This window comes from Podarcis filfolensis (genome assembly GCF_964270895.1).
Source record: "Podarcis filfolensis genome assembly, chromosome: 1".
Lineage (NCBI taxonomy): Eukaryota > Metazoa > Chordata > Lepidosauria > Squamata > Lacertidae > Podarcis > Podarcis filfolensis.
In genome coordinates, this window is record NC_139604.1 from 23,591,945 (window position 1) to 23,610,105 (window position 18,161).

The 18,161-nt window shown below is 41.1% G+C and overlaps 1 protein-coding gene across 7 annotated transcripts in view; it reads right to left on the bottom strand.

Annotated features, from left to right (window-relative positions):
- CCDC141 (coiled-coil domain containing 141) overlaps positions 1-18,161 on the bottom strand; it is a 114,767-nt gene that overhangs the window by 17,152 nt on the left and 79,454 nt on the right. The window contains exons 17-25 of one of the 7 annotated variants that reach the window (XM_083626024.1): positions 17,035-17,160; positions 10,163-10,303; positions 9,334-9,528; positions 8,306-8,489; positions 7,513-7,625; positions 5,896-6,018; positions 4,501-4,578; positions 2,888-2,930; positions 2,041-2,236 (exon numbers count right to left, since the gene is read on the bottom strand). In XM_083626024.1, the coding sequence (XP_083482150.1) occupies positions 2,041-2,236; positions 2,888-2,930; positions 4,501-4,578; positions 5,896-6,018; positions 7,513-7,625; positions 8,306-8,489; positions 9,334-9,528; positions 10,163-10,303; positions 17,035-17,160 (1,199 nt within the window). Of the gene's footprint in view, positions 1-37; positions 2,931-4,500; positions 4,579-5,895; positions 6,019-7,512; positions 7,626-8,305; positions 8,490-9,333; positions 9,529-10,162; positions 10,304-17,034; positions 17,185-18,161 lie in introns of all 7 variants that reach the window. The other 6 variants (XM_083626025.1, XM_083626026.1, XR_014551221.1 and 3 more) reach the window with 6 other exon arrangements.

The window sequence follows — 18,161 nt, forward strand, 5'->3', positions numbered from 1 at the left end:
AGTTGTAGTCCCAAAACATCTGGAGGGCCGAGTCTACCTATGCCTGATATATAGTACAGTGTTACCTCAGGTTAATAACTTAATTTGTTCTGGAGGTCCGTTCTTAACCTGAAACTGTTCTTAACCTGAGGTACCACTTTAGCTAATGGGGCCTCCCACTGCCGCCGTGTAATTTCTGTTCTCATCCTGAAGCAAAGTTCTTAACCCGAGGTACTATTTCTGGGTTAGCGGAGTCTGTAACCTGAAGCATCTGTAACCTGAGGTATCACTGTATTTCTTTCTTCTTTTTTGGCAAAAAGCATATTTTGTTGCCATCAATATTAGAGCATCATAACATCTGTGCTTAGTTCCTATTGTGAAAATTCCCTCCTGGACTTATTTTTAATCATCTTTCTGTTGTAAAAATTTATTTTGTTCAAAAGCTGAACAAGCTGCAGTAACATTTTTGTATTAAATAAAATGGTGTAAGTATTAAGGTCTGCTGAACTGGCAGCAGGTTTCCCAAAGGAAAGAAGATTAGGGTATTTTAAAAGCAAAAATAATTTAAGAATTGGTTAGTGACAACACAGGGATAGGTTTTAGCTGTTCCATTTGCTTCTCAACTGCATTCTGATAATAATTCCGTTCAACATGGGTTAGTTTCTGGTTTCAAAGATGTTATATGCACACACATAAAAATGTTGCCTCTCTACAATTCTGCTTTCTTTCTATGTGGAGTGCAGGTAAACTAAAGTAGCTGCAAGAGCATACACTGCCATAAAAGAGGCAAGGAATAAAGGATAGAGGAAAGGAAATAAGTGACAATGTGAGATGATCTTAGAATCAATCTACATTTTACTTAGCTAACTAAATGTGGATTTGCAGCAAAATATATGTGGGAAAATGTCTTACTAAGATTCAGCTTGTCCTGTCTTACTATGAACCCAAGAAGCTCCATTTAAAGATGAAAACAAGTAGAAATTCCTCTTCTGCACACTCTCTTCCCTCTCTGATTTCATTACCATGAGTCTTTTTTTACCTTTTATACTGGATTTGCCCCTAAAAAACTTGTCATCAGCTCTGTATCATTCCAGAGCAAGAATCAGCAAAATAAAAGCTGTTGGCCCATATCCAAGGCCCTTCTGCTGGAAATGCATTTTCTTTCTAAGTTGGCCTGTGTAAGAATTGCCATGGGTGGTCATGGGTTGTGATGTCTGGGACAAACGCGTTGTTGGCTGGATACAGCCGAAGGACCTTTGAGTTGCTTGACTCATAGCTTTGGCATGGCTGCATTGGAATATCTTGAGCAAGACAGTGGCCTCAATCCAGAAGATTGAGTGACCAACTCTGAACTTTCACTGGGCTTTGGGGCTGTCCCTCTTACTTTCTTTTAGGAATGTAGCAACTTGAACTTGAAACTCAGGGTGTCTGGAGTACTTATTGTTGAAAACGGGAGAATTTTTTTAAAAAGCAAAAATCCTCAAGATCGATCACTGCATACTGTGCTGGGGTTCTTTGGCTGGGAGCCTATCAGCCCCAGTTTCTCATCTGGCAAAGTGGCAGTGCCCACTGTTTCGTAGCAGGTTGTGGTGACAAAGTCTTCTTGGGCATGCATAAATAGTAATGTGGTGCAGCGAACCCAGGACAAGGTAAATAATACCCCCATTTTTCCTCTGCTTTCTGGGTAATATGGACATTGGTCTGTATATGTAGAGCAATTCACTCATACTCATAAGCTCTTTGAAAAGGAATTTCAATGCACTTTTAGCAACTGGAATGTTTTGTTGGGAAATTGAGATGTTTATCATTTATCTTAAAAACTTTTTTTTAATATTTCGGGTGGGGCATGCTTTAATCACTTTGACATTTGAGAGCTATGGTGGCATCAAGGCCTAACATTGCATGCATATTATGACTTTTGAATTGGGCTTTGGCTGGAAATGGAATCATGTGGCGCGATCCAAACAAGTAGCTCTGGTTTTCTAATTGGCGCTCGGTTATATGTGACTCCGTGGGGATTTCTCTATTTATATTTAGGTTTTCTCATTGTAAGCTACCCACCAGGTCAGCGTTGGCTCTGGGAATCCTGTTACTTCTACTTCCAAAGTCACCGGAGAACCTTCCATGACAGTTACATTAGACAGAAGCTTGGAGAAGTTAGGCGCCTGTCCACAAAGGCTGACCATGCTGTTCTTTTCAGATATACTTTTAATCTCTTCTCGGGTGACCATCTGCCTCTGGCAGCTTCTGGTGGTGTCTGATTGAAACAGGAGATCTGAGAATGCGTTGGGTGAAGCATGCAGCCTATCTTGGCTTTTAGTGAAGTTATTTCCGTCATGCAATTGTCCCTGTGCTTCTGTCATGCTTCTGTGGACCTCGTGGCGTTGCAAACGGGTCTCGCACACTTCACTCGTCATGCAATAGGCAGGCTGTGCCTTAAGCATGCATGTGAGGGGACTGGCCTCAGGCATTTCTGGCGGACTGTGAGCAAAAGGGGACTCTGCTTTGTGTTTTGAGTGGTAGCTTAGGGTAGAGGAAGAAAAACTCCCTGGCTGATCTGACATGTGTTCCTTTCTGTGACCAGGCGTGTCAGCGTAAGCAACGGAGGTTAAAGGATCACATTCATCCATCATTCTTTTGCCGCCAGCATTTATCTGCATTTGCACGCTATAGGAGCTGACATGCAGGCTACGTGAGCTACAGCAAGGTGGCTCTTCTAGCTCTGTTTCAGAATGCAGAAGGTTGGACTCTGGTGTCTCAGAAAGCGGTGGCAGAGAGATATCATCAGGAGATATACACTCATATTCATCTCCAGAGGGCACTTCTTCTGCCAGCAGCTCGGCCTGAAAGCTATCCTCTTTGGCAGAAGACAAGAGGAGATCTGTGTCTCGTGAAACAGAATCCTCACCAGCTGAGCAGACAACTGAAATATCAGCCAATATCATCTCTTCCTAAGAAAAGAGAGAGAGAGAAAAGGAAGGGGAGGGAGAAAGAGAGCGGCTGAACAAAGATAATTGAATTATTATTGTTTATTGTTTCCCTGTTATGTACTGAGTTGAACAGGATTTTCATTCCCCTCCAAATATTTCTACGACATGTTTTATTTTACAGGGGAATTTAATTTCTGAAAACACAATAAATGAGCTATGTGACTGGTAGAATGTAAAAAGTATTTGTTTACAATTTAGTTACAGTATGAAATCAAGCTTATTATCATGGGACTTTTCAGTTCTATCAACAATAATAAATCCTTATAGCAATTCTTTTTAAATAAAGCAGCGCGTCGTGTCCAAAGGGCTTGGGGTGGGCAACAATTACTGGTACCCCTCTCCTTCCCATTTCCACTTCTGTAGTTCTTTCCTAGGAGTGTTCCAGACTTCTGATATCAATCCCACTCCTTTAACTCTCTTACAAATTAGCCATTTCCCCCTTAGGCTCAATCAATGCTTCGCATTCTCAAAGGTAGTCAATCCCATATCTATGCTTTAGCCTCTTTCCTCCCCAATCATTTTGTGATTTATTAAAAACAGCTGCAGCTCAGAATTCTCTCCACTCCAAATGGAATCAAAGAATCTATACTGCTAATAGTCCTCAACTGGCCGGTGATCTAATGCAGAGGCTGCAAGTTCTTTTTCCAACACAGAAGATGCAGCTGTAACTCAGGCAAGCGTGCCAACTCTAGGTGGGTGGAAGTGCCGTCAGCCCCCTCACTATTCCTTAGTAGGGGGCTCAGCCCCCCTAATATTGAGGGGGTGGAGGAGGCTGAGCCCGCCAAGGCGAGTGCAGCGCAGCATCAAAAGCATGTTCTTTCTGAGCATGAGAGAGGAGGAGCCTCAGCCATTAAAGCTGTGAGTGGCGCTGGGCAAGGCTTCCATGAGCTGCGAGGCACCCCAATCTTCGCCCCAAGGTGCCACCTCTGACCTCAGCTTTATTCAGTGAGTGAATACTCGCAATTGAACCAAGAAAGAAGGGTGCTTGTCTGTAAGTCATGCTCCTGGTTCTTAATCATTATAATGATAGGGTTGAAAAGCACCTGTCAAAAACTTTTCTACTAATATTGGACTTGCGTACACACACGATTTCAGGCAAAATTTCAAATTCATTAGCTGGTATGACAAAAATATGTTACGAATCGGTGATCCGGATTATAGTATGCTACCCTCATTAATAGTAAATCATGCTGTGCTATGTAAAAGACTCTTGAAGAATAAATGCAGGTGGCTTAGATGAGACAATCGTATTTTTTCAACAACATGTAGGAAACTGAATTGAGAGTTTCATTGGGCTAGCACTAGGCACTTTTAGAGGACGTTTGTGCCAAGGAGCTAATTACCGGTATGTAAGCATCAGACAAAAGATGAGTCCAGTCACTAAAGAAAAGAAACACAAGGAAACACTGCAACAAAATTAATCTATATATGTATGTAGGGAATTTTTTCTTATTTTTGTTTTCTGAATGCAAGTCATGGTTTTGCTTTGAATAATCTTGGTTTACAAACATTTTAGAACAAAACTGATTACCTTTCTAGTGTTGGCAGAGGCAACAGTGTTCACAGTCCTAGTTGCAACTGGGCTTTCAGCTAATGTGCTCGACTCCATCTGTAAGTAAGCCAGTAAGCAAATAAAATGAGTGCATTGAACATGGACACTAAGAAAGCTAAATGGCTCAATATGTAATAAATTGTTTCCCTAAAGATATATTTTCAAGACAAGGGATTATTCCTTCAGCCGAATCCCACAAGATTCTGGATGTGTGTTTGCGTGTCCCAGTTGAATTAGGCAGAGGTAAACCAGTTTGGCAAATGCACTGGCTAAGTATCCGCCTTAACCAGCCCGCCTACTGGTTGAACTCACAATTGGGTCGGAAATGGATCAAGTGTGCCGTTCATGTGAACGCCGCATCATGGAAGAGGTGCTATGGCCCCCATGTGGGCTCTCGGACAGTGCTGCTCCTTCCCAGATCCTTTTAACAGGCTACCCTGATGTTAAAGGATGTTAAAGCCACTCAGTGGCTTAGCTACTGAAGTCATGATGTTTTGTTGTTATTGTTGTTTAGTCGTGTCCAACTCTTCGTGACCCCATGGACCAGAGCACGCCAGGCACTCCTGTCTTCCACTGCCTCCCGCAGTTTGGTCAAACTCATGCTGGTAGCTTCGAGAACACTATCCAACCATCTCGTCCTCTGTCGTCTCCTTCTCCTTGGGCCCTCCATCTTTCGCAACATCAGGGTCTTTTCCAGGGAGTCTTCTCTTCTCATGAGGTGGCCAAAGTATTGGAGTCTCAGCTTCAGGATCTGTTCTTCCAGTGAGCACTCAGGGCTGATTTCCTTAAGAATGGATAGGTTTGATCTTCTTGCAGTCCATAGGACTCTCAAGAGTCTCCTCCAGCACCATAATTCAAAAGCATCAATTCTTTGGTGATCAGCCTTCTTTATGGTCCAGCTCTCACTTCCATACGTCACTACTGGGAAAACCATAGCTTTAACTATACGGACCTTTGTCTCTGCTTTTTAAGATGCTGGACGTTTTGTTACCTGCCAACAATTCTGTAACTATGTGTTCAAACTGTACAGCCTGGATGGTCCGAACTCCATGTAAAGGAGCTCCATGTGGGCAAGAGGCCGGGCCTCACTCCCTCTTATGGGGGAAGGTGGTCCCGGTTGTCCCCAGACCCCTAACACCACAACACTCACCCAATTGGGAAGTTTAGCATACCAGCTGGAAAGGGAGGTCTTGCATTCTTTGTGAAGTGAACCCTCCAGCTCCCAGCCTACCATGCTGGGCAGCAAATGGCGGCCCCCGCAAGATAGCAGTAAGGCAATATTTTGTGCCTGTGTGAATTGCTCCCCTAAAACCAGTTTTCATTGACCTGAAATTAATTTAACCAGAAGTAAGATGGTTAAAAAGGTTTGCAAACCTGTTGTTTTAGCTCATTTGTCTTTTCTTTTAGATTTTCCTTGTTTGTCATCTGTTTCTGTTCTGCTTCTTGCTCGTCCTCAAAATTACCAGAATTTTGTGCTTTCCCCTTTAGTGAGTCTTCCTGTCAAATGGAAAAAGGAGCTATGGTAGGTGAGCAAGGCAATAAAAATAGTGACTGACTTTGTCAAACATATCCTATATAGTTATTCTTTTTAGCTTTAATTATGCCAGTAGCTTTTAACACAATAAAATATAATACAATGAAAACTAAAACTACAAGTGAACGGACATAAATGAATAAAGACACAGCAGAATCTGAAACACAAAATTGAGATAAAAAATTAAAGTAGGTGTGGGGAACCTCCAACCCTCCAGATGTTTCTGAACTACAACTCCCATTATCCACTGGCTTGGGACTGGTGGAAGTGATCATCTAAAAATGGACTATTTTCACATGCTTTTTTAAAAGGATGATGATGATGATTTATTGAATTTATATACCGCTCTATACCCGGAGGTCTCAGGGCAGTTCACAGAACAAAATCAAAATATAAAGCCACAAAATATATAATCAAAATAAAAACAACAACCCAGTAACCCCCCCCCCCCCGCTTTCAAGGCTTAGAGGGGAAAGAGTTAAAAACAGGCCTCATAAATTTCATTTTAATTTTATTGACATTTATGAGGCTAAGTAAAGCAGGACTCTTCTGAGTAGATCAACTGTGTTGACCTTTGGAGGCATATTAATCTAATTTTTGCCATCGTAATAGGTTATGAGTCACATGGTAGCTACCCTAATGATCACAGTGTTGGATGGGACATACATATTGCAGGGACTCCTGTAAATAGACAAAATTCAGCTGTAGAGATCTTCTACTGTTTTTGTGAATTATGATTACATAATTTGTTGTTTGAATTGCTCTTTTGGGGACGCCATTTTATTCTGTTCTGGTTGGTGTCTGGAACATTTTAATTTATGGGTGGTGCCTGGAACGATTTTATTTATTTAGAAAAGCAGCATATAAACGCTTTAAAATAAAGAGCCCATTGAGTTTGCATGCCCAGGCTACTACAGTTAAAGAAAGGACTTGGACAAGCACCTTGGGTTCAAAGTAGGTCACAACTTTATGGGTTACAGATGTGAGTGAGCTGGGCATGGCACTGGACATCTCCTGTTTTATCCAGCCTGCCTGCTGGACAATTGGGGGGGGGTCAAACCTGTTAAAGGATGACCTATAACATGCACCAGATACAATCTGACTAGTTTCCCATGCTGGGAAGTGCTTATGGCCCTCAGTCCCCACTTGGGTGTTTGGCCAGAAGCACCTCCCCTGAGATATCCTGCTGCCATGGAGGTAGATGGAAGAGGCCTGAATCTTCACCTCTAACAAAGACTAAGGGTCGTACCCAATGCCATAGCCATCAAAGCTGTGATGGTTGCTAGGAGGAAGGCAAGAAACCCCAGACAGACACAAATCAGCCTCAGGGCAAAATTCCCCTCCGACCCTGAATATGTCAACTGAAGCAATCCATATTTGTTCTAAGCACAGGGGCATATAGAATTGGTGTGCAGTACACAAATCAAATATAGGTTCCAATATAGAAAACTAATTACCCCAAGCTTGTCTTCAAGTTCTGTTAAGGAGCTACACAGTTCACTGATAGAATCAAGAACTTCTTTGTGTTTCACTCCTATTTTCTCGATGTATTTCTTTCCATCTTCAGCACCTGTAGTTTACAAAAAATTGAGCAGGAGCACAACATTTATATTAGCCCGATGTAGTAAAAATGTATCTAGCTTTAGGTTCAGATTTTTAATATATATATTTTTACACTATAGACCGACATCTCTATGTAACAAAGTGCATAATTTCTTATCACGGGAGGAATTCAGCATCACATTCTTCTAATCATTCCTTCAGTGTGAGCATTTCTGTTTGCCAGACAGAAGAATCCCCCTCTCTCTCTTCCAGAGGATATTTGGGGGGAGTCGGGATAGTGAATGCAGAGGGGGACGTGCGATTGATGGCAGCAGCAAGCAGAAGATTGGCAGTGGTGATTGGTGGCTGCGGCAAGACCTGATGGCGATTGGCTGTGGCTGTGGCAATTGGGCAGGCGATTGGCAACTGCGGCAAGTGGGCGGGTGGGCTGTTGGTGATGGGGAGCGGGCAGACAATTGGCTGTGGCGAGGTGTGCGATCGGCAGTGGCTGTGGCAAGTGATCGGCAGTGGTGGGCCGGCGGACTGAGCGATTGGCAGAAGTGACCTCCCCCACTCCCCCCAAAAGCTAAACAACTTAATTTTGGGTTAAAAAAATAGGGGTCATCTTATACACGGAAAAATACGGTAAGCTCATCTTCCTTCTTCCCCTAAAATGTATATAGAAGTTTCAAAATAATAGGTTCTTACCATATAAGTCTTTAGCAAGGTTTGTAATCTGCTGAATTCTTTCCTCTTGCTGAGGGACTATCGGCTCAACAAACTTGTTGAATTGCTTGTAAAGTGTTTCTACTGCCTCCCTCGTCTTACACTCTGATGAGTATTTCTCAACTCTAACTACTGTAGCACTTGCTTCTTCACACCAAAATAGACACTATGAGAGAAATGAAACAGAAAATCCCAGTATATTAAAACATATTTTCCAGTTAAATCACTGATGGCTCAATCAACGATGTCAAACCATGTCTAATCCTTTCCATAATGCTAATTGCTGTGTTTTTGTTTTGGGGTTCGTGTGATCTTTACCGATATTCAAGAGTACATAGCAAAAAACTATCCCAAAACTGAACCCTGCTGCTTAATTTAGAAAAAGCCATTATATTATCGATAGCCTATAACTTTAAATAGGGTGTGTGTGTGGTTCACATATGCTAACAAAAAGAATCAATGTAAGAAATACAATGCAAATTCAACATTCAACACCAAAAGAATACTATGGTGACAACCTATTACTACTATTACCATTAATGATAAAAATTCTACCTTTTAAGTAACATAATTAAACAACAATAAATATAAGAATCACAAATCAAATCATATGCAAAACATCAATATGCATCAAGATGGAACATCAGAATGCAATATAATGCAGAAAGTCTCATAAGTATCACAAAAACAGTCACAAAAATCATTTCCATACACATTCACTCTTCACTCTACACAATACTACACAACACAATCAAACACACAACCGCCATTTACATAATCACTCAATAATCACTCAATAAACAAGTCTTGAAGTCTGGGGTGTGAACAGGCATTAGATGAATGAGAACTACTATAGTCATTTAACTCCAGGTTCTTTTCACAAAGTCTCTGGTCCATTTAAATAAAGTCTGAAATGATGGATGAGATGCACATAGGCAATGTACATTAGTCCCATACCTCGAACTGGCCCCTTAACACATCTGTAAAGTGCATTTGTGGTTTTTGTATACCTCTTCCATCATCTGCTGCAGACGCTCCATCAGATCCAAATTTTGTTTGTAATCCTCCATAATCTTGCCAAATTCACTCAGCTGTTTCTCTAATTCGTTGATTGAGCCAGAGAGTATCTCAGCTTTATCACTAGGCTGAGTTGCTAAGGAATCTAAGATTTTTTTCTTTAGATTATCGGTCTTCTTTCTCAGTACCTGTTCCAAGGAATACAGTAAGAATACAGTAAGCATACAGTAAAATACAGTAAGCAAAAACTTACTCAATCTGAAATTGCCACAGATAACTGAAAAGCACAGGAAACAAACACACATTTCTGCATTTAGTAGGTATTTACAACTTCCATGGAACTGAAAACTTTTCTGAAGGCACAGCTTGGCCATTACTGCTCTACATCGTCTGGTTAACTTGGTGGGGCTGATAGCTAGGTGGTAGATTTCTCCCTAGCATTTTAGGCCATACCTGCACAATATATTTAAAGAATTTTGATACCACTTTAACAGCCATGGCTTCCTTTCACTATTGGTTTTGGCTTTTGTTGATTTAAAAGGATGTCTATGACCCTTTCAACAAGAATATCATATAATAATTGCATAATGCTTTGAAGACAGACGTGAAATGTTGAGTCAGTTTTGAACTTGAAACACACACACACACACACACACACACAATACCCTAAGCCAATTGCTAAAAGAAAAAGGATGTGTGACCTTTGGTGTTCTGTTTCATCAGCTGTGGTATGAAAACTATCTGCTGAATGTTGTCAGTCATCATGGTGCATCTTTGAGATACATATCATGCAGGCCATGACTCAACAACTATAATTGTTACCTGCATTTTTTCAGAATACGCATCAACTTGCTGAATCTGAATTCTCAGAGTCTTCAGATTTCGCGCTTTTTCAGTTTTCTTGCTATAGTTGAATTTCATGTTATTGAATTTCTTTTTGAGGTCTTTAAATGATTCTCTGAGCTGGAAACAAACCATTATTTATGAGTGATTATTAACAGTGATATAAAACAAAGAACCCGTACAGAGTTAAATAAAAAAAGTTATTTATACTGCAGTCCTATCTACTCAAAAGTATGTCCCACTGAGGTCAATAGAACTTACTCTCGGGTAGAACCGCAATTACCCAGGACTCGGGAATAAAGCCCCAGTTGAATTCAAAAGTATGTACTTCGGAATATTTATGTGGTTAGGATTACACTCAATGTACATCCTGAAAACATGCCCACCCCCCAAAAGGGAGATAATCTCTCTCTCTCTGAAAGCATGTAAAGCATAATTTAAATGCGCTACAAGTATTTATTATTCTGAGAACAACAGTACTCTGAAAGGAAATAAGTTCCCAGGCCGAAATTTCTAAAAACTACTATGTGAAAATAGCTGATGTGCATCATCACCACTAAGACAAGTGTCAAAACTTGTAACTCCACAAAAATGCTATAATAGTACGAATGTGTACTATTTTCCGCTTGATGCAGACTAGTTTCAAGACTAGTCCTCCATTGCTATTTTCAAAGAGGGCAGGGAGTAGCCCCAAGCTGATGTTCCCCTGAAACTCTTCTGCTTGTTTCCAACAGGACTGCAGACCCTGCAACATCTGCAGTATATATTTTCCACTGCATCCTCATTCTTACTTGCTTGGAGGTCTTAAAATATATGTTTGTTTCATTTTGGCCTTGCCACGTGAGCTCTAGTTTCTGACCCTCAACACGATGGATGATGTCCGTCATCTAGCAACTAATGGGATGAAACTCTAGGGCACAGAATTTGAGCTTTCATAAAGGTGTCTTTGGAAAGGAATGAATAGCCTTTTGAATTTTTCTGGCAAATTAGCACTGTGCTGCAAAACTAAATGCCATGGGATGGAAGCAGATAAATCCATGCTTTTCCAGTATTTTCATGTGCTCCTTGCCAAAATAGGCAGCAGGTCACCTCGTGGAGAGTGCTCAATTGATCCCAAATAACCAAATATATTTTCATTTTTACTAGCTTGAGATCTTGGGGCTTCTTGATTATTTCTGAACCAAATTTGATGGGAAGGAGAAGGCCACGCCCTAGTGTAGGAGCTGGTAGAGGCCGCAAGCCGATAGGCCTCCAGGGAGGTGGGTGTGTATGTTGCTGGAATGCACAAAGAGAAGTGGAGGAAGATGGAAGCTTTCCTAAGAAGTTGCAGCTATCCATGATTTTTTTTAAAAGGGCAGAGGGTGACTAATGGAAAGAATGGGAAAGAGGGGGAGGGCATGACTGGGGACCCATTAATTTAAGGCAAACTGGAAAGGAACGCACTGCAGCTCTGTCTTGAAATGAGGGTTGGGGAGGAACAAAGGGCTTTGCCATTCTGCTTCTCTCCACCTAAGTCTCCGTGCACAGTTTACCTTCAAAGCACACTTCTCCCCTCGAAGAATTCTGCACATTGTAGTTTGTTGAGGGTTGCTGGGAACTGTAACTCTGTGAATGGTAAACTAGGGTGCCGGGAATCCTTTGAAGGCAAAGATGTGCTTTGAATGTGCTTTAAAGTTATAATACAATCTCGAGCTTAGACAGCAGGGTATTGTGGGAAGTAGATGGGAAAACACGGCCTCCCATCCCAGTCCTCCACAACATTCCGTTGCTGTCAAAAATAATTCCAAAGTATTATTGTCTATTCTAAGCTGTGTTTGCCTCTGCATACCCTTAGTGAAAATGATCTCTTGGTGTATTCCCTGGGATATGGTACTGGGCTTTGATGTGGGAGTCCAATGTTCAAATCCTGGCTTAGACTTGAAGCTTACTAGGCAAATAATGCCAAGTCCAAGATGCCAGATGGAGCTCCAGCAATGTCTCTCTAAACCGATTTCTCCCTGGACTTCAAGGAACTGGAGTGATTGTTTCTCATTGTGGCTTACCACAGAGTTGTTGCAAAGATAAAGTATCTAAAATATATGCCTAACCCTTATATAGGGCAGGAAAGAGAGCTAAATAAGTACCACACTCCTCCTCATGATCCACACTCACACCAGCCCAGAATAAATGCACTTTAAACTTGAGTGTATGTGCGAGACATCTTTGAGTGCTGTCTTTACTTCCAGTTATAAATAACGCCTCCTTTTCAATATTTCATTCTCAGTTGGAGGTTCTAATTATCAATATCAATTTATCACAAACTGAATCAGCCACAACTGTCGTGTTTGGGGCCTCAGCTTCACCAAAAAACTGATTTTCAGTTTGTCGAAGTTGTCTTTTCCCCAAAAAGTGAAATTTGTACAGTGTAGGCAATGAAAGGAATCTTTTGACTGAGACATACGTCAACAAGAGAATTCTCTTTAACAATACATGTCAATTCACCAGCGTTCATTAATTAATTAATTAATCTCTCCCTCTCTCTTTTTGGCAAAGATGCATGAAATGAGATCTTGTTTCAGAAGAAACTGCTTGTATGCCAAAAGATCTGCAGCTGCTGCCACTTTTCTCTTTTAGACTTAATGGGAAATCAGCTCAGATTTAGACCCTTACATTGTCCTCTGTCATGTCTTCAGCTCCAACTCAGCACACGTCCCAAAGGAATGAATAGTTCTGCTTCTAGAGCGGAATTCTTTTGTGGTAGGAGAGCAATACTGCTAAGTGCTGAATTGGTCAGCATGGTCTCCTCCTAACATACCCGTTTTGTTTCCGCTCTCTTCTCCAACGTACCTGTTATATTTTGGTTGCCTTTGACTGACCTGTGTAAACATCAAATAGCGGAACAAGTGCACTGGCAAGGTGGGGCAAGTGAAGCTGGTAGACTTGATGTGGCCCTACTTAAAAATAAGGCAAAAGAGAAACCTCTGCATGCATCTAACACTCCAGTACTTAGTCACCTGAAAAAAGTAAGGGTAGCCTTCTAAGCATTTAATGAGCAATATAATTACACCACTGTAGCTGCCATGCTTTCAGCAAATTGTAATAATAAAATTTGCTGAAACCACGACGGCAACAGAAATGTATTTATGCACTTGATTGCTTGTAAGGACAGCCCTTAGCTGTCCAATAAATTTTAACATGATATGGGGGAAAGGGTCATTTGAGTTAGCCACTCACTCTTCTATTTATTGAAAAGTAGAATTGATTTTAATCAACTTTGCCCTCTAAGAAGCTTTTCTAGTGCCTTATAGACAAAATTTGTGCAGCTGTCCTGAAATATAGCTGCTTGTCTTAGGTAAGGAATGATGGAGGGAATATGTGATGACAACTGCTGTGATTTATCACACAAGAAGGAGAAAACAAATAATAGAGAACAGGACACTGTTTTAATGATCTGGTTGTCATGGTTCACAAACAAAACAGAGCAACTCACTTTTTTACCACTCGTCTAGGAAAAAGGCTTTCAGGGACCAACCATTTAATTTGGCGTTATCTCCCTAACTGATTAATGGGGGACGTTTATCTAAAACAAAGGCAATATGCAATTTAGAACAAGACTTCCACTATAGATGAAGACAAAAGAAACAGTTTTCAACTTGTGGCAGTGTTTGGCTAAGTTGTTGTGTGGGTGGAACAAGGTCTGCTCATGCAATGGGATGTTCCTCGTCTCCCCTTGCCCGCACCAAATCTTCTCTGGAAGGTTGGGGGGGGGGGACTCAGAAAAGGTTTAGAGAGCACACAGGGGAAAGAGAGAGGAGAAGTCCGGTTGCATATGCAGACTTTGTTCCCCATGTGCATCCCCACCACCACTTACATTGAATTCTACCCTCGGTTTTCACTGCAGGGTTGTTTGTTCCTGTGAAATAAGATGTTGCTGGTGGTGGAAGATCACCACTGTGGAACACATGGTTCTTTAAAGAGGAATGCTATAAGGACACCTCGCTCTAAACCAAGCTCCACCTTGGAACTAATGTGCACATCCAAAGGAACACAAATATTTTGAGCAATAAACATGAACGTATCTTGGACAATAAAGCATTTATGAAATCTAGTGCAGTCAATTGGAGATGTACAAAGAATGGGCAATATCCCAGCCCAGCCTACCCCGCCATGCATGATCAGGAAAACTTTGTGCTCAAGGGAGGGACAGAATTGTGTGGATAGGCTGCTGCTGCTCCAGGATGCCTCCAAACCTTTAGGAGGAGGACCTACAAGTCCCCATGAACAGGTATGTGCTTGTTAAGTATAACCAGCTTTCCCCCAGCTACCAGTAGTATAACATTTGTTTGCTTCTACCTGGTAGGCAATGTTCAATTTATTGTTTGATGCATGTTTTACTACTGGAGGCAAATAAACTGCAAAGGTGACAACTAATTTAATTATTCACTGAATTTGTAACTGTCGAAGGCATTCAAGCTGACTGAACAATAGCTACAATATGCTTCATAATAAACTCACTACTTTAATTATAAAATCCTGTTGGATTAGTGCTCCTAAAGCAATATAGACAAAAATAGTTACAGTGTAAAAAGGGCATCTTGCACTGCTTTATTTTATACGTGAATTCCTGCAGGTTATAGCTAGCAGATGGCAAACCACCAACCACTTAGGGGACCCTCCTTAATGGTATTAAACTAGTTTAAGAACATGCCATATGACTTTTAAGTGATTTATGAAGAGCACATGGGCACTTTTAAAGTTTGCACAAGAGTAGCATAAGCACGGGGGGAAGAAGAGGAGTGCAGGAGGAGTGCACCGCGCCTGGCAGCGCAATCCCGGTAGGGTGCCATCGCGGCTGCCCCCCACCTGCGCTGGGTGCCACGCCCCTGCAGGTGGTGTACCCTGCCCCCAGGACGTGTGCCAGTCCCGCCCCCACCTGCTCTCCACCCCCCAGTGCCAGAGCATGAAGCTCCGACACTGAGCATAATATTCCTGTCCTGTGTGGCAGAATACTGCCATAATTTGTGATTGCTGGTTCTGCATTAAGGAAAACACTACCCAAAGTCTCGGCCAGATGACAATTTCTTTTTAATTGCATAGTCCTCTGGATTTAAAACTGCAGTCCATAAATATGTTTCGCCCTGTACCAGTTTCACGACAGGTTTAGTGGCTTTTCCTCTTTGTCGCAGGACTAAACTATGAAAGGCAAGGATGGCTAAGATAAGTACTTCTAGGCTGCTGTATACTGAGAGCAAAGTAAGGAAGGTGTTGCCTGGAGACTGTTTCTGCGCCTGGAGATACAGAAACTCCCTAACAGAAGAATGAAACCAAACCTTGGCACCACTGAGGTGAAATTCACAACTTCATACAATGGTCAGTTTCACGCAGTTCTGTTGAGCTCAACCAGCTGGCTCAGAGGAATCAGATTCATCAAGGGAGGTGGAATTAACAGGAAGGTGAAAGAGATGGTGAATTTGATTCTCCTGCTAAGGACTGGAAACTAGCCGAGTGCAGACAAGCTGATTGGGAAAAGTGAAATGTGATCACTAGATGTTTTATGCGGACAAGCTGAGAATAGTACCAGTTGAGGGGACAGGGGGTGGAGAGAATCGCACTTAGACCCAGACATATGCATATGTCCTCATAATTAGGGTATAAGATGTTCAACTTTCCACTGCATGACACAGAGAAGATGAAGCTTCTAATAATCTGAAAGCGTAAGAAAAATGATGGTACGTTATTGACATACTGACGCACCTAATTATGTTTAGAGAACTGCAGAGGTTTCTCATATCTAAAGGGACTTTCTGCTTGTTTTTCTTGAACTATTGCCGTCCGTTCTTTGTAGCAAACTGATTTTGAAATGAAGGAAACTTTGAAATGAGCAATCCATGATATGGCATTAGAGAGGGGCGTCAACTGTTCCAAGAACAAAAGTCCTTCTGATGATGTTCAAGCCTCTGGACAAATAGCTATTTGGATGACAACAACTATTAATTTATCTACTATGTATCTATCTGTGGGAGTTGTTTGTTTGCATTTGGACACCTCTTAGGATATCATAATCAAATTTTGCATGATTGTCCCTGAGATCAAGGAGCTGATGTTCATCTGTATTATTTGGCTCCAACTGGATGCCATTTTGAATCAAGATGGTGGATTGAACATTTCAGTACTGCATTGATTTTAACCAGTGATTTCAAATTCTTTGGTTTCTTAGAATTCCTCAGCAATGCTGGATACTAGTGCATCATAATGTTTGGAAGAGCTAAAAGTCCATTTAACATGCTTCACTTGGCATCTGTGCTTCAGACTGTGTACTAGAAGGCTACATTTCTGCTGTACCAAAATGCTGTTTGTGCTCGAAGTTCAGTTCAAATATCTCTGTAAGCCTATTCCACTTAACTAAACCACATAAAAGCCAAAGAACAAAACACATCTTTTCAGACTGTAGATGACACGCATGTTTTTTTTTTCTTTTCACACGTAGAAACTAATCTCTGTATAGTAAATTAGCATATTAGAAAGGAAGTATCAGGCATGCTAAATTAGAAACATGACGACAGCTTCATTGACTACATGCAGATAACTTTTTACATGGGACAAGAGGCATTTTAAAAAAATGAACTCTGCCCTCACTATATATACCACAATAACGTGCAGTCTGGCTGTAAAACTGCAGAGAGCTGAGACCATTTCCAACCTATCTTCAAGAAAACAAGTGGCATCTCAAAAATGGGTTTGTGAATCACACCCCCCCCTCATAAACTTAACCAAATAAAGGTGAAAGGATAGCTCTACTGAAGACTACTAAACAGAAAGAAGTGAAAGGACACGACAGCTTTTGATCATTTAATATGCTTTTTTCACCAGACCTCACGTATCTCGTCTTTTGTGGTGCAGAAGTGGAGGATGTGCGACAAATCTTCCTCATACTTTTCAGCTTTGGAATCCCAGTTCACGCTGTCAGACTCAAGGGTGTTGAGCTGCTGCTGCAGGTTCTTGACAGAAACATTAAAGGAATTCTAGAATGAGATGCAGAAATCAGGCTGAAAAAGTTGGCATCAGGGGCTGCAAACTGACCTGCAGCACTATTTGTTACAACAACAACAACAACAACAACAACAACAACAACAATAATAATAATAATAATAATTTTTTATTTATACCCCGCCCATCTGGCTGGGCTTCCCCAGCCACTCTGGGCGGCTTCCAAAAAAATATTAAAATATTAAAATACTGTAATACATCAAACATTAAAAGCTACATTACTTCAGTTTTGTTATTGTCTTTTATTTAAAAAAAACCTTCAATTTAAAATTAACCTATTTTACAGTAAGATTATGTTCTTCCAAGAGGTTGATGTGGTAACATTCTGGCAAGATTTGAAAATATGGGGTTCACTTCTGCATCTGCCTAAAAAAGGCGTGAAGCTTGACATTGGTATAAACTTGGGGAAATATATTCCCACCAGATTGTTCTAGTTAACTGTCTGATTTTTGTATTCTGAACCTGCTACAGTATCTTCTTTTTTTGTGTGGCTCCGCTTTGAGGGATAGGAGTGAATCATGTGGCTATGTCATGGAAGATACAGACAGAGAATCCCTCTGGACAAAGAAAACATGCCTCGTTGCTAATACTGAATGCAGAGGAGCAACTGAGCACTGGGTCTTTGAAAGAAATTATAATCTATCATTTTGTTATTTTTATTGTGTTGTTACCATTGTGTACTCTTTATATTAGGCCCTCTATCAAACTGTACATTGAGGTACAATAGAAACATGCTTATTTGGTTTGAATGCCTGAGTCTAGTTCTGCATTAGCCCTTCTTGAATGCTGAGGAAGTAATAGAAGAATATACAATTATGTGATGCTTGCTGAGCGATCCTGGCATTTAATCTCTCAGCCTGAAGGGATTTGGATGTTGCCTTTGGGTTAACTTGTAAATAGCCTAGCTCAGTCATAGAAATTGTCATATTATACAATGTGGGAAAATAGGCAA